Source organism: Manis javanica, chromosome 6, assembly GCF_040802235.1.
Source record: "Manis javanica isolate MJ-LG chromosome 6, MJ_LKY, whole genome shotgun sequence".
Classification (NCBI taxonomy): domain Eukaryota; kingdom Metazoa; phylum Chordata; class Mammalia; order Pholidota; family Manidae; genus Manis; species Manis javanica.
In genome coordinates, this window is record NC_133161.1 from 47587821 (window position 1) to 47603386 (window position 15566).

At 37.7% G+C, this 15566-nt stretch overlaps 1 protein-coding gene across 2 annotated transcripts in view; it reads left to right on the forward strand.

Annotated features, from left to right (window-relative positions):
- HIBADH (3-hydroxyisobutyrate dehydrogenase) overlaps nucleotides 1-14523 on the forward strand; it is a 119948-nt gene extending 105425 nt beyond the window's left edge. For both annotated transcript variants that reach the window (XM_017648991.3, XM_017648990.3), the window contains exons 5-8: nucleotides 241-374; nucleotides 2202-2278; nucleotides 8470-8626; nucleotides 13573-14523. In XM_017648991.3, coding sequence (XP_017504480.3) covers nucleotides 241-374; nucleotides 2202-2278; nucleotides 8470-8626; nucleotides 13573-13731 — 527 coding nt within the window. In that variant the 3' untranslated portion in view covers nucleotides 13732-14523. The remainder of the gene's footprint in view (nucleotides 1-240; nucleotides 375-2201; nucleotides 2279-8469; nucleotides 8627-13572) is intronic.
- The last annotated feature ends 1043 nt before the right edge of the window (nucleotides 14524-15566 follow it).

Genomic DNA, 15566 nt, shown 5'->3' on the forward strand with positions numbered 1-15566 from the left:
GAATAAGAGTTTGACTGAATCTGTATGTCTCTTTTGGTTTATAATTAACCTGCATGACACTTGATTATTAAAATATCCCAGGAGAGATTTAGAGTATCTTACACATGCCTGACATAGCTATAATTTGGAGGCAAAATCTTTTTTATCTGGTTTGAGAATTTTCTGTAATTTTACTGTCTACTTACATACTTGAAGAAATGTATCCTTTTGCTTCTGACCCTTTATTCCCAAATCTTTCAGGTGTGGGAGCTGCTCGGTCTGGAAACCTCACGTTTATGGTGGGAGGAGTTGAAGATGAATTTGCTGCTGCCCAAGAGCTGCTGGGGTGCATGGGCTCCAATGTGGTGTATTGCGGAGCTGTTGGGACTGGGCAGGTAACATGTTCGTGTTACTTGATATAAAATTGGCTGATGCCCATTTCTCTTTCTTGGCTACATTCTTTTTCTTCCTTACTCTGTTTAATCTGTGGATTCCTTGTTTGCTCAGATTTTCTTAAATTAATTTGTAATATATTAATTTTGTATCATTCCTGTTGGCATTAAGCATACAGCAGCCAGTTAGGTTACTAAAAAATGATACCAAAAGTTGCATCATTCAGATTTTGACATATCCCAAGGACCCCTGAAGTCATCCTTAAAACTGTTTCTATATGAAGTGCTCATGTCTGAGTTGCTATTACCACCCACCTAATTTTATAATTACACTACAGTTCTTTTTGTAATAGTCAGGTAGAAGTGACCTATGCACTTTACTATTTTTATTGAAAACCAAGTAATTTTCATTAGAAGTATGTTATATCAATGCTCTAATCAGATAGAGGTGAATGACAACACTGACCTCTGAAATCAGAATGATTGTCCCCCTCCCACTGACACACTGCCAGTCACCTTGGGTAATGCTCTGTCCTAACCGCTGGCATCCCCTTTATCAATGAGACTTTGGTGTTACCTTAGCTGTATCTACTGTCTTCATCCTCTTGTCCAGTCAGCCACCAGGCTCTATGGGTTTTTGCTTCAGGGGCTCTCACTGTTGACTGTCTTTTCCATTACATACATTACCTGGTCCAGTCTTTCTCTTCATCTGACACCTTGTGTACTGCTCAGAGGGCTGAAAGAGTTTCTGGACGCTAGGTTTGCCACTCTGCCCAACACTAACCAAAACCAACTCCATCAAGATGCTTGGATCAGCATAGACTTCCCTGTTCTGAAACTTTGAATAGACCCCTACTTCCTACCATGTCAGATTTTAACTCTCCACCCTAACTTTCTAGCCCCTGCCCCAGTCTGAACTACCAAATTGCCCATCATTCCTTAGAATGTACGCACGTGAGTCAGTTTTCTTACTGTTCTCAGGAATATCTCGTGCTCTTAAATACTTTATCCCTATTTACCTTTCTCCCTGCTTCCCTCCTCTGTCTCTTGCCTGACCTTCCGATAGGTGGTTTTAGGTTCCATTTCCTCTTTGCTCCTGCCCTTAGCGATCTTGTTACTCTGAGCTCCTCCTGTATATCTATATAGTTGTTTTTAATTACATGTCCACCTAATTGTTTTTGTTTGTTTGCTTGTTGCCTTTTCATTCAATGTTTTATTCCCATTTCCCCAGTTAGAATATAAATCCGTTTCCTTAAAAAGAACAGTTGTACTAGGGATGGCTATAGCCAGCACTGCTGTGTGACAGGTAGGAAAGTTGCTAAGAAAGTAGATCCTAAGAGTTCTCATCACAAGGGAAAACATATACACATTTATTATTTATATCCATATGAGCTGATATTAACTAAACTTACTGTGGCAGTCATTGCATGATACATGTAGGCGAAATCATTATGCTGTACAACCTAAACTGCATGTCAGCTATATCTCAAACTGGAAAAAATAAAAAGAGCCGCCGTGCCACATAGGTCAGAATTGCCTATAGGACTGAGCCCACATCCTGAGACCGCAGGATGAACTTGGTCACCACTGCAGGGTTCTTACCTAGTGAGAGAGACACCCCGCCATCTTCTCCCCACCAGTATGCTCTGGAAGAGCATGTTAGGCTCAGTGGGAGGCATGGAGCACCACATTCCTTTCCCCATTTGAGAGAATCAGCAGTTGAATGTGCTTACTTTTAAAAAGAAGCCTGTGGAATTGAGTGAAGAATAATTTCCTGTGAGTAATAACTTGAAAGTTAGGATATTTAATATGTACTCAATTTATTTTCAGGCTGCGAAGATCTGCAACAACATGCTGTTAGCTATTAGTATGATTGGAACTGCTGAAGCTATGAATCTTGGAATCAGGTTTGTTGACTAGAACATTTTCATATACTGACAATTTTTATGAGCTTTCCTATTTGATTTTCTAATGTTGAAAAATGTTCATGAGAGATAAATGAGTTGATCCAGGGACATTTTGAAAGTATTTCATTATTGAACTTTAATAAACTTTGCTTATTGGATGACTAGGAGGACCCTGGAGAGCATGAGCAGTCTCTGCCATAGCCATAAAATACACTGCACTATATATTTGAAGTTACATTATCCTTTTTATATGGACTCTCCATTTTTCTATTATGTTGAAATGCAAGAAACACTTCTTTGCTATAAAATTTAAACATCCTTTGGCCATGTAAGACACATTTGTATAAAGCACAGTTTCGATGTATAGTGAATTCTAGCGTTCTGCTACCATGTGGCTGTTTTTAAGTATCTGTTTTTAAAATATTGTCCCCAGAATCAACACTAAAAGGGCTCTTGGTTGTTTATTCTTAAGATAAACCAGATGACATTCATAGAACTGCAACTCAGGTGCATAACACTTTGATTTTAACTTGCCTGTGATTTTATCACTTCACATTAAGGATATATCTTTCCATTAAAGTAAAATGGCATTCATACTTTGCTTAAAGTGAATCAGGAGTTCTGTTTTTCCTATGATGATGGTAATCCTTTATATTGCTTAAGGTTAATGTCTTAATTTTAGCCTTTAATCTTTTGGGTTAGGAATGCCACATATGATTAATCACCTAATTAATATTTTGAATGTTTTATATTTCATGAATATTATAAGTACACATTTCTTACTTTAGAAAATGCTTAATGAGCAAGTTGCTTTTTTCAGGTGTTTTCTTTACACCTCCCCAAACTGTTTATGAAATAGATCACAAATCAGGGTAGTATTTCACATCCCAGCTTTTGATAAAAGCAATGAAAGGAACCAAAGTGCTTGAGATATTTTTTAAAACACAGTAATGGATTCACATTTCCTCTTAATTACCATATCAAGATGCTGTTGTTTATTAAATTGCTCTTGTCTCAGATGTTAAACTATCTTGACCTATTAAGTTGTCATGTTGTAATTGAGATAAAAGAGGAATTTGCTTTGCATCAGTGCTAATTGGTTTATCAATATCCTGTACCATTTACATTTTAAAATTGAAACTCTGTAAGATGGTAAGGTGTATCTGTACGAAGCCTTAATAAAACTGGTTGTGTACAAGATGCTGTTCCGAGTGTAATGTATGTATTATAGGTAGTTTAGGCTATGGGTCACTTATCATAATTGAAAAACTGGTTACTGGTAACTTGTTTTCATGTCCCTCCTCTAGACTATTTCATGGAAGAGGGAAATGTACATATAAAACGAATTGATATTGACAGTAGGATTAGAACATTATTATACATATGCATCTTCAGAATTTTGTTTTTCTGGATATAAATTAATATAAGTAAAAGCCTAGATGAACCTAGGTTGTACTATATTGAAATTTTCTTCTTTATCTTCACTACTTTGTTTTATATTCTGCTCCTTACTTGGAGCATCACTGAATCAGGATGTTCCTTAGGCATAGTGACTCATCCTCTGGCATTCCTCAAATAATTTTCCAGCAAAACTCTTATTAGATGATCATTGTCATTCTAAAATTAAGTTTTTGTATGGTAAGTGCTTATAGAAGTCTAACTTCCAAACACCAGCTAATAAATAATAGTATGAAAATGAGTTGAATCAAACAAATCGAATAAAATGTATACAGTGAAGTGCATACATTGGCTTCTAGACCGAGTGGGGCTGTTATAAAGAGAAAATGAAAAATTATAAAATTCTAAATAGAAATATTAAGAGCAGAAGCAATTAATATATTTTCCCTTATTGTTGACTTGATCCACTATGATAAAAACAAAGTTTAGAAATATGAAACTTTTATATGTCTTGTTTTCCCAAAACTATATATTACTATTGTGGTATATTTATTTATACATATATAATATTTACATGTATTATGCATAAAAAATGTCTGAACACAAAGCAGGAACTCACTAGTTTCACTTAACTGTTATAATTTATGTTTCTTGTACTTCAGATTGTATTAATGAATTACCTATTTTCATAACATCAGATGTTTGTCAGTTTATTTGACAAAGATTCTCAGTGGTTTTAAAGTGCTAAAAATGATTGCTTCTGCTATTGTCTTTTCTCCATGGTTTACAGACATGGTTTAAAATGACAGGACTGTTCTCTAATAGAGTATAGAGAGCAGCCACGATTTATTGAGCTTGGCAAGGTGAAAGAGAAAATGAACGTCAGCAAGCATACGTTCCCAAGTAGTAAATTCCCACAAAGTAGTACAGCATTCCAAGTGGGTCAGCCACATTTATAATCTGTGCACTCTGAAGGGAAATTTTTTTAGAGCATTAATGTCAACATTTACAAAAGGAGTCACCTATTTCTCTGAAGTGATCATTTCTGATTATATTCATTCTCATAAGTCAGTGTTTTTTTCTAGAACACTGTTTCCCTTTTTTAAAACAGAAGAGTAAAATCTTACAGTTAAAAATTCTTACTGACTCTGTGATCTTTTGCAGTGAGTCTTTACGGATGGTATTACAATTTTAAAATGCTAAACCAAGAAAGTGTGAAAAATACTGGTGTACAACATATTTTGAAATTATTTTTTATTAGACCTTTCTACCTTCTAATCAAGTTCTAGTGAGGACTTCGAACACATTTTTATGTTACTTTAAGTGCCCTGCTTGCGTTAGAAAGGAACACCATTGATATGTGAATTTTGTTGTTTTGTTTGTATTTTTGCTCCACCAGGAATTGTTTTCTTGTTTTCCTTTTTCAATATTGGTGGTATAACAAGTTATTTGCATTACCAACCAAGGCCCTGGCCCCTCTAGCAACAACCATAATGTCTTCCTCCACCAAAAGATGCTTAAAACAGTCGAACTTCTGGAAGGCTATGCCCAATGAGAACTCTGCCACAAGCATAGATTTTAGTTTCTTGGCTACTGCTCTTAGAAGACACTGCCTTTTCATTCAGGTGATGGCTGAAGCCTCTTAGCTGTATACCCTAATAGACAGAAAAAAATGGCAAAAGTTTGTAATAAAAGTTAGACAAATTTCCTATTAAACTAATGAAACGCCTCCATCAGTGAGAGTCATCAGGTGAGAGTTTGGGTGTCTCAATGCCTGCATCTTAGCTCTGCCACAGACTTTAGCTTTTCTCATCTACAGAATGACAAAAATAATAGTATCTATCCACAAGGATGCTGTGAACATTAAATGAGTTAATCCATGTAATCTTTAATCCATGTAAATCTTTTACGGACCAAAAGTTTAAAAGTTTTATCTTTAAAAGCCTTGGTTACAGTGGAGGCAAACATTGGAATTCTCTTTAATTTTTTTTAGTTTATGCATCATTTTTACTTCTCTGAAAAGTTCATTTAAATTCTTGTGTTTAAAGGTGAGTAGATTTGACACCATGATGTTTATTTGAGTTGCATTACATATGCGGTCAGAGCAATGAATTCTTTCTCTGTTTGTATCAGAGAACATTCCAGCAATTGTAAAGCCACATGCATGCACACGCACACTCTCGAACCACATCCAGTGGCAAGTTATTATGGGGACTGACAGACTGTCATCCTTTTGATGGCTTGAGCTGTATATCTCCGGAACAGCAATGGGGCTCTTATGCAGAAAGTATCATATGTTCCCAGCCAATTTACAGGGAAACGGCAATAACATTTTATCATGGTTGAGAGCCCAGTAGCTGCTTCCTATTAAACTTGCCCTTTCAGATACCTGTCTTGGATTAATTTGTTGATTTCAAATGGAAACTCAGTCTTCTCCAGTGAAGCATGACGTTCTAGGATAGACTCTCTGAATGACAATTACTGTGTATTCTAGCTGGTTTCAGACCATTACAAGCCTTGGGCACAGCGAAAGACAGAGGACTTCAGTAACTGATTTTAATATTATGTCTAATTTTAACTGTCAGTTATATATGTGCCAGTGAAAGAATCCTCAGAAAGATGAAATGCAAAACACTTCTAACTTGCTTTTTTTAATGATACAGTTTGCTGTGGGGTGGGGAGTGGGGGAGGAGAAGCGGAGAGGGAGTAGCCATCTCCTGAAGGGAATCGCACAGTGGGGAAGCATCAGATTGGAAGGTGAGCACGAAACAACTGCCACCTCATTTTTTGTAGCCCTCAGGATGCTTCTAAATACTAATGTGTTCACCAAAAAGGATTCCATAAATCAGTGCCAGTATTATTCCTTGAACATTTTGTAGGGTTTTACAAAGGATAATAAGCTTTGCTCACCATGTTGAATATTAGAGACAGAGCATGGATTTCTTTAGCAATTAAGACTGTTGTGAGGTACTGCTGAGGAGATTATAAAGAGGGGAGTAACTCTGCTGCTTTAAATGTGATGAGCCATTTAAAAAAAATCCAATAGGAAGCCCCTAAATGATATTTCAAATGGAAGAGAAGAGTGATGTTTTGGGGTATTAAAAATACTCCCTGTGCATGCAACCCAGGAAACATACACATTCCAGAACACTTGTTCTTAGAGAATATATTTGCAGTTACAGCAGATTAACTAATTGTTAATTTGTGATTTTACTTTTCATAATTATTCTCTAAGCACATTGGCTTTATATCTTTGTAAGTCATCTGCTGCAATAGAATACTGATAGCCTAATTTTATTTAAAAGGGAAAAGAAAGCATCAAAAGCAAACTACACATGTAGCAAATTTGGATTTTTACAGAGGAATGAATGAAGATGTTGGGTTTCTGTCAAGCAATCTATAATTGAACAGAAATGTATGAAAGCCAAGTGAGATTGAATCTTCGATATCTGTTACAATCCTTAGTAAAAACTCCTCATTATGTCGTGGCCTACCATAGGAAGTCACATCCGTGACATGCCATATACTGTTCCTTGAACCACAGCTACTCCTTGAAAGCCTGAATACCTAACAGTGGTGTTATGTGACAGGTCCACCCATGTCCTAACTACCTTGGCTGTTGGTCCTAGCCCTCCACTCTTGTAGTGGGAAAATGTTTTGCTGATCATGATAATCAGATTTGGAAATAAACAGACATATATTTCAAACACTCAGAGTAAACAAGAACTTAAGCATGCCAAAGTGCAGTTTGTTCAACATTTATATGTGTCTCTTTTCAATCTTTTTTATGCTAGAAGAGATTGGTTTTAAGAAAAAGAAGAAAGCTCTTGTGACAATTGTTTTATAATGACCCTTTGTATGAAAGAAACCAATAAATTGCTGGGTATAAGTTTTATTTGAAACTTGATTCAGTGATACTTAGCAAAACTGTGCTTCCCAAACTGCATTAAGATACTTAGAATCAAAGTAATATAGCATTTTGATGCCTTTTTTTTTCTGGGTCCACACTGAACAGCCGTTTATGCCATCAGCTCAGTGATAGAACAAATGATGTTTCCGCTTGGGCAAGCTTTGTTTTATCAGGATCAGTAACCTTATCAGCAGTTGACCCAGAACTATAATGCATGTCTCTGAATAGATAGCATATGTCACAACTCTGTGCAGACTTGCTTCATAAGCAAGATTGTCTAATGAAGATTTAATAAATAAGGAAAAGTTTGCTGCAAGAAATGCCTTCTTTTATAATGATGACTTCTCTTAAGCTTGTTTCACTGCTTATGGCTCATCTCTTACATTTATTCTCTTAAAAGCTAAAATACATTTATTCTCTTAAAAGCTAAAACAATAGACATACATAAAAATGCATCCACTCGGACTCTCACGATGCCTAATTTATCTGTCACTATTTCTAAAATATATCATTTGTGAATAAAAAATGTAGACTATTAGGTGATCATATTGGTTTAAGATTCTTATGTGACACATAAATGCAGTAGTGTCCAAAAGACTAGAAAACTCATGTGTGTGACAAGCCATAACACTTCTATGCAGTTACATATTATTTCTTAGACGTAGGATAGTGCAAAGGGTTTTCTCTCAATCCAGAAATATTTAATCACTAGCTTTTAACCCTGTAATTTAAGGTTATGTTCTTCACTCTCATCAGTCTGCTTTGATGTTTGGAGACATGTACTTAAATGGAGAGAGAAGATGGAACATCCTCACATATAAATAAGTCACAAGTGACTTGTACATTTTGACCTTTAACACTTCTTCTCCTTGACCTTTGACAGGTTAGGGCTTGACCCAAAACTATTGGCTAAAATACTAAATATGAGCTCAGGACGGTGTTGGTCAAGTGACACCTACAATCCTGTACCCGGGGTGATGGATGGAGTTCCCTCGGCTAATAACTACCAGGGTGGATTCGGAGCAACACTCATGGCTAAGGTATGGCAGAGGCTACCCGGGAGAGCAGGGGAAAGTGCTCAGTGGTCTAACTGTCCTCCCCTGCCTTCCTCCCTTGTGCTCTATCCTCCTCTCCCCTTTTAACAAAGTATTGTCTATCCTAGGAGGCAAGATTACTAAAGTAATGATTCATTTACTCACTGGAAATGAATTAAGACTAGCTTACATAAAAATCCTCATCTTGTTCAATTTTTATTCATTCTTGGTGTTTGGGATGAGAGGAATGGGCTGGGATTCTTCTTTTTCTCTTGGGTATGTCTGTAACATGAACTGGTAAAATTGTGTTCTTCATTATGCTTACCAAGCCCTTATAATGGAAGCAGTAGGATTTTCTGATGGTTGATAATACATAAACAAAAAAGAGAGAATCTTTTTCATGGTAACAAATTTCCAAACATACCTTCCTGTTTTGAGAAAATACAGGTGTTTATGTGTAAAGTCGTTTGAAAAGCAAATTGTTGGCCTCTTCACATAGTGATCTCAACTTTGGGGAATACTTTTTAGAGGAACAGACTTTCAGATTTCTGCAGGCAATGACAGAGGAGGGAACTGGAGAAATTCTGGCATAATTCCAAAAGAATGGACAGAGTCATAGGAAATGTAAAAACCTGGAAAACCGTAGGAAATGAAAAACCATAGGAAATGTAAAAGCCTCCTTAAATGTAAAGACCTGATTTTGTCATTTATCCTGTGCCATGTGTTTCATGGTTTCCAGTCACTTACAGGTTTAAGTCCATCTCTGCAAGTTGTCTTATAAGGCCCCTAATTAGATTTTTGAGAGAAATGGATGGAAATAAGAGAAATTCCCATCAATACTATATTGATTAAAACAGTCATACCTGCTTGGCCAGATCAAAGCTTTACTTACTAAGAAGTGTTTTACTCAGCTGCCACCAGACCTCACTGTACTGGGGACATGTTGTTAGTGTCATTGAAGTTAGAGGCCTATACATTTATTTTTAGGCCTTTATGCCCAGTTTCCATAATGTATCTGTAAGAGCTGGGTTGTGACCTGTTAGTTTATTTGGTTCCTAAAATACTGCTAATGCTTGTTTCCCACCCCACCCCCACCCACTACTATTGACTTTTCCCTCCTAATTACAAAAGTGCTAATACATACACCTGGATACCACACACAGCTTATGCTCCTTCATTTCCTATGACTCTGTCCATTCTTTTGGAATATGCCAGAATTTCTCCAGTTCCCTCCTCTGTCATTGCCAGAATCTTGGCTGGGCCTCATGTAGATCATCCCACATCAGCTTTACCTGGTCTCCCGGCCTTTCAACATAATCTTCCCCAGTTGCATTTTCCACACTAAGGTAAAGAGTGGGCCTCCTAAAATGTAAAAACCTGATTTTGTCATTTATCCTGTGCCATGCGTTTCATGGTTTCCAGTCACTTGTAGGTTAAAGTTCATCTCTGCAAGTTGTCCTATAAGGCTCCGATGGGCTGGCTCTCACTTGCCTCACCAGCTCATTCTTGCTTCCCACTCCCCTCTCCATTTCCACCATCCTGAACTCATAGTCGGCCTTGTGTTCTCTCTCACCTGCAAGCCTCCATACGTGCTCTACTCTCTGCCTAGATTATTGGCTCAGTCTTCCTTCCCCACCTCACCCCGCCCCAGCTTCTGGCCCATTGCCTGGCACATTGTCAGCACACTTTAAATATTTATTGGTTGAAGCTGTATTTGAAACTGTCTCTTACTTTGCAGTTTCACTGCTCCTCCTTTCATTTAGGAAAACATTTTGCCAATCTGTACCTTGTATATGGGTTGTATGTCCTCTACATGGGCTTGTATAATTGTCACGAGGCTGTTGCTGGGAACAGAAACTAGCTCCTTATGTGTATTGTTTTAATCAAAGCTGCAGGGTGATTGATGAGGGCATATGGAAGAAGGAAGGAATCACCTTTATGCCCAGTCTCCATTATGTATCTGTAAGAGTTGGGTTATGACCTGTTAGCTTATTTGGTTCCTAAAATACGGCTAATGACTCGAACAGAGGAAACAGCTAGCAAGTTAAACATAGTAAGTAGGAGGCTCCTAATCCGAAGGGGATGAATTTGGCCTCCCGGTCTACAGTGAGTTGTTTTGGAACTGTCCACCATTGCTCTCTACTCTGCGTCACACCTTAACTCATTTTCTCCAGTGTCCCTGCCCAGGAACAATCTGCTACTGTTAAGTTCCTTCCTTTAAAATTATATTTTCTTGATAATAAGAGAGTTCTTTCAATTAAGAGCATAAGATGGTGTATTGGAAAAACATATGGATATTACTGCTCTCATTTATTCTTGTTTCCTTTATGAAATGTAGTTATTGTCTCTTATGAAGAGGAAGACTGCTTAATTTTGCTTAGAATGAGAGTAGGGAAAGGAACTTCGAAAATTTTAATTTTTCTTCACCTCAGATAGCTGTTAGCAAAAATATAACATAGCTAATTAGATTTTTGAGAGAAATGGATGGAAATAAGTGAAATTCACATCAATACTATATTGATTAAAACAGTTGTACCTGCTTGGCCAGATCAGAGCTTTACTTACTAAGAAGTGTTTTACACAGCTGCCACCAGACCTCACTGTACTAGGGACATGTTGTTAATGTGTCATTGAAGTTAGAGGCCTATACATTTATTTTTAGGCCCTAATATTATAAAATTCTAATCTATTGTGTATTCAAATCAGTACATAATCAATACAGAAACCAAGTCATTCTTCTGAGCCCTCCAACCTAGAGGTCTGTTTCTAAGGTCCTCTAACAACTTAGGAAAATCATAATGGCTCTGGGTACTCCCCCATGACACCTGCTTCCTTGTAAAACACAACTTTGTCCTTCATTGATTTGTTGAAACCTTTTTGCAGTTGTTTATATTTTTTTGTGAACCACCCACTGAGTTCACGAATTCATAAATATTTTATTTGATTAGTGAAATGGAATATTTATTTGTTTTAAAGTATATATTATAAGTTTTAAAGGATGCCTTCTTTTTCTACCATTTTAGAATTGACAAGCCAATTGGGCTTTTATAGACTAACCACCTTTCTCATTTTAGAATGCCCATCCTTTAAGGTAGCAGCCATCAAAGCTATTTTAGTCCTCCTTTTTTTGGTTTTATTAATTCTTACTTGGGATATTTACTTGCTCCTTAGAAAAACTCTCATAGACTTTTCTTCTCAGTAGTGTTGTTTTCTCTTCAATATGTTATATTTACTCTGAGTTCCTATATTCTAGTTATATTACTAGCTTAAAAAGTAAATGCAGTCTTCCTATGCAGATTTTTTCTCTGTCATTTTAAAATACATCTTTTTATAAAAATGTGTATTTTTATAAATAAAAATAATGTCAACAAAAGAGGCTTGTCTGCTTTTCTGGCTATAAGCAATAATGTACCTGCCCACATTTGTTCAGCCTGTGGGTAATAGTTAAACTTTTTAGTGGAAGCTATAGAAGAATCTAAGGCTAAGTAGATTTTCCAGATCTATATGTTTGTATGTAAAAATCATATAAATAAGCACAAAATAATGTTTGTATCTATAGCATCATACACATTCAAGAGGCTAGAAATTCAATTCATTTAAAAAAATTTGCTCATTTTTTCTTTGATCGCCAAGTGTCAGTCCCCACTCAGTGGTAAGTTTGTTCCCCCAGGAGGAGGAGTACTTTTCATCTGCTTCTCCCTTTCATTGCCTGTTGACTTGTCCATCGGTGGAGCAAAGGAAGAGGGAAATTGATAAGAAGAAAGTCTAGTTGGTTTTGCCACTTGTTTACAGCTCTTATAAAAATCACAAGAAAAATGACATATGGGGAATATTGTTTCAGTTATTCAAGCCTTCATTTTCTTCTATCTACCCCAGAGATTTCAAGTTTGGATCAGATTCCATTTTTCAAAAATGGTAGTGAGTATCCATAAGCTAGTTTAACTGTAAAAAATGTATTATGTTAACTGTTGTCTAGTTTTAAGCAGTCATACATTTTCTGCAACTCTCAGAATGGAGCATCAGCTCTGAGATGTCAAAGGGTTCTTGTGAAGGTGATTGTCCTGTTGCACTTCACATCCACGTGCCTTGCTGAGCCTGTCAGAGCTCCCATGTCCCTCCACTGCCCCTGTGTCACTAATTCTGCCTCATGGCCTGCTGACTGTTTCTTGAATATCCACCCATAATCTATTGGACATTCAAGGCCATTAGCTTGCTACTCTACCTTCCTGAAACCCTCTGACCCCAGCTCTCCAAAGAGGCACTGCTCCCAACATTCAGCTCTTAAGTCAGGTGTCATTGCCTCAGAGACTTGTGCCCTAAACACTCCTTCTATCAGATCACCCTTCCTTCCACCCCACCGCTTGCTAGTCATCACTTTTTAATCCCTTACCCTGCTTTATTTTTCTTCATAGAACTTGTCATTGTCTGAAATGTTAGTATTTGTTTTGTGGTCTGTCTTCCCCACTGAACATTAAGCTTCATGAGAACAGTGACTTGGCTTATCAGGACGGAATCACCAGTGCCTAGAAGAGTGCCCAACACAAAGCAGTTGCTAAATATTTGTTGAATAAGAGGTTGAATGGACATTCAGCCGTTCCATGATGGGGTTAGTCTCAGGCTCACAGGCTTCTGCAGGTTTGAAAGCATTTCCCCAAATGATCTCATCTGTATAGCAAGCCCTCTCCGAAGTCAAAATAAAACCAGCAGGTCTGCCTGGCAGAGTGCGGAGGAGTGGAGAGGACACACAGAAATCAAGGTTTCTGTCTGGAGCAGTTTTGCAGCTATAGGAAAGCACTTAGAAAAATATCATATAACTTACCACAGTGCTTGTTAGTATGTTTTTTTTCCCCAGACTAATTTTCCTTCTGAAACCAAAGCATTAGGAGCCACAGTTCCAAAGTGAGCCTTAACTACCAGTTTCGATGTGTTTCTTCTGCCCTTGTTTGATTTAGGATCTGGGGTTAGCACAAGACTCTGCTACCAGCACAAAGAGCCCAATCCTTCTGGGTAGTCAAGCCCATCAGATCTACAGGATGATGTGTGCAAAGGGCTACTCAAAGAAAGACTTCTCAGCTGTGTTTCAGTTCCTACGAGAAGAGGAGACCTTCTGAGTTTGCCCTTGGCCATGGACACTATTGGAAACCACATCTTGGAGCCTCTTTACAGCTCACTGCACAAATAAGCAGGCTTAATCAGAGGTCACCTGTCTGCTTTTGATTATCTAGGTCACAGTAATTCCTAGGATTTTTCAGCCATTTTTAACTGTTTATTCTTTTTATCTATTTAGCAAACCTATATTATCTGAAAATTATTTTTCTTGCAAGCCACTAATGGTCTCTGCTAACTAGCATATTGACCTTTTTCAAAAGTTTGATCCCTGAGCATCTTCAGCTAAATTGTTACATACTTCAATCAGGATGTTATTTACTTTACAAATAAAACCGAATATTTTTTCAACAGGATGAAACCTACCTTAAAGGAAAGAAAAGAAATCAGTGTCAGGAAAAGCGTTAGAGAAAGGTGAAGTGTAGTGAGTTACTGCCTGTGTCCTTAGGAGGTTTGCCTTGTTAACTAAGTGTGGTATTCTTGCATTATTGAATTTACTGATTTATTTTCCAGGGAGTTGATAAAGCAAGAGAACTCCATGCTGCATGTTTTATAATTTGGACTCTGTTACATTATGTTAGTGTATCCCTCTTGTAACAACTCCCAATACTCAGCAAACTTGTTTTTTATATATTTTCTTCCTTGTACATTCTTAGTACATATTTTTTGACTTCCAAAGAATGACATCTTTAGAACTGTTTCAGAGCCAATGATGATAATTGCTTTAGATACTTATTATATTATTCTAAATATAACCATATTATTTTGAATTCAAATAAATTTCTATGCCGATAATACATTCTTGGAGTTTTTGTGTCTTCCGAACCATTTAGTGAGCAATGAAATGATCTGGCAAACTGGTATTAACAGATGAATCGGGAGAGGATGGGAGAAAGGGAAGGGCAGAGGGGTCAGAAGGAACTGCATCTGCCCTGGCCGCTGTTGCTCTGCCTGGACCCTTAACAGGCACTCAGGAGAATGTTGTCTAGGTTGTCAGTGCTACAGGAGGTTGGCCTGCCTTCAATGTGGTATGTCCCTGTATGGGTCACAGTTGTCACCCTAGAAATATTCTAGTTGATGGACTTAGACACCAGATTTGGCAGAAGTACCATTGCTTCCATCATTTTCCTGCTGATGAAGAATTCCTGGTGATAAAAATGCTGCAGGTACAGTGATGAACAAAGCAGAAAACATCCTGCCCTGGTAGACCCTAAATTCTTGTTCCTCATATATATGTGTGCATTGTGGGGGGTGGCGACAGACAAGGAATTAAGTGTTTAATGTATATATCAGATGGTAATACAGACTCAAAGGAAAAATAAAGTAGGTTAAGAAGGATAGATGGTGAGTTTTAGGGGTATTTTGTTAGGAGGTGAAGGAAGGTGGCATTTGAGCAGAGGTAAGAAGGAAGTGAGGGAGCAAGCCATGCAGACAACTAAGGAAAAGACATTCTGGGCACAGGGAACAGAAAGTACAAAGGCCCAGAGGTAGGGTAACACTAGTTATGACGAATAGCAAAGAGGGTGTAAGTGAAGTGTCACAAGATGAGGGAGATCTTGCGGGGCCTTGTAGGCTGTTAGGACATTGGCTTTTATTCTGAATAAAACAGGCAGGCGGTGTATCAGCAAAAGACGCTGCCACCCTGAAATTCAGTGGATTAAAATAACCAGTGTTTATTGTTGTTCAAGATTCTCTAGGTTGGCTGTGGTATTCTGGACTGGGCCAAGTCCTCTGGAGCTGGAGGGCCTACTTGGGCCTTTATGGGACATCCAGAATGGTTTTTCTCTCCACGCGGTCACTCATCCACCTAGAGGCTAACCCTAGTTTGTTCATGTGGTGG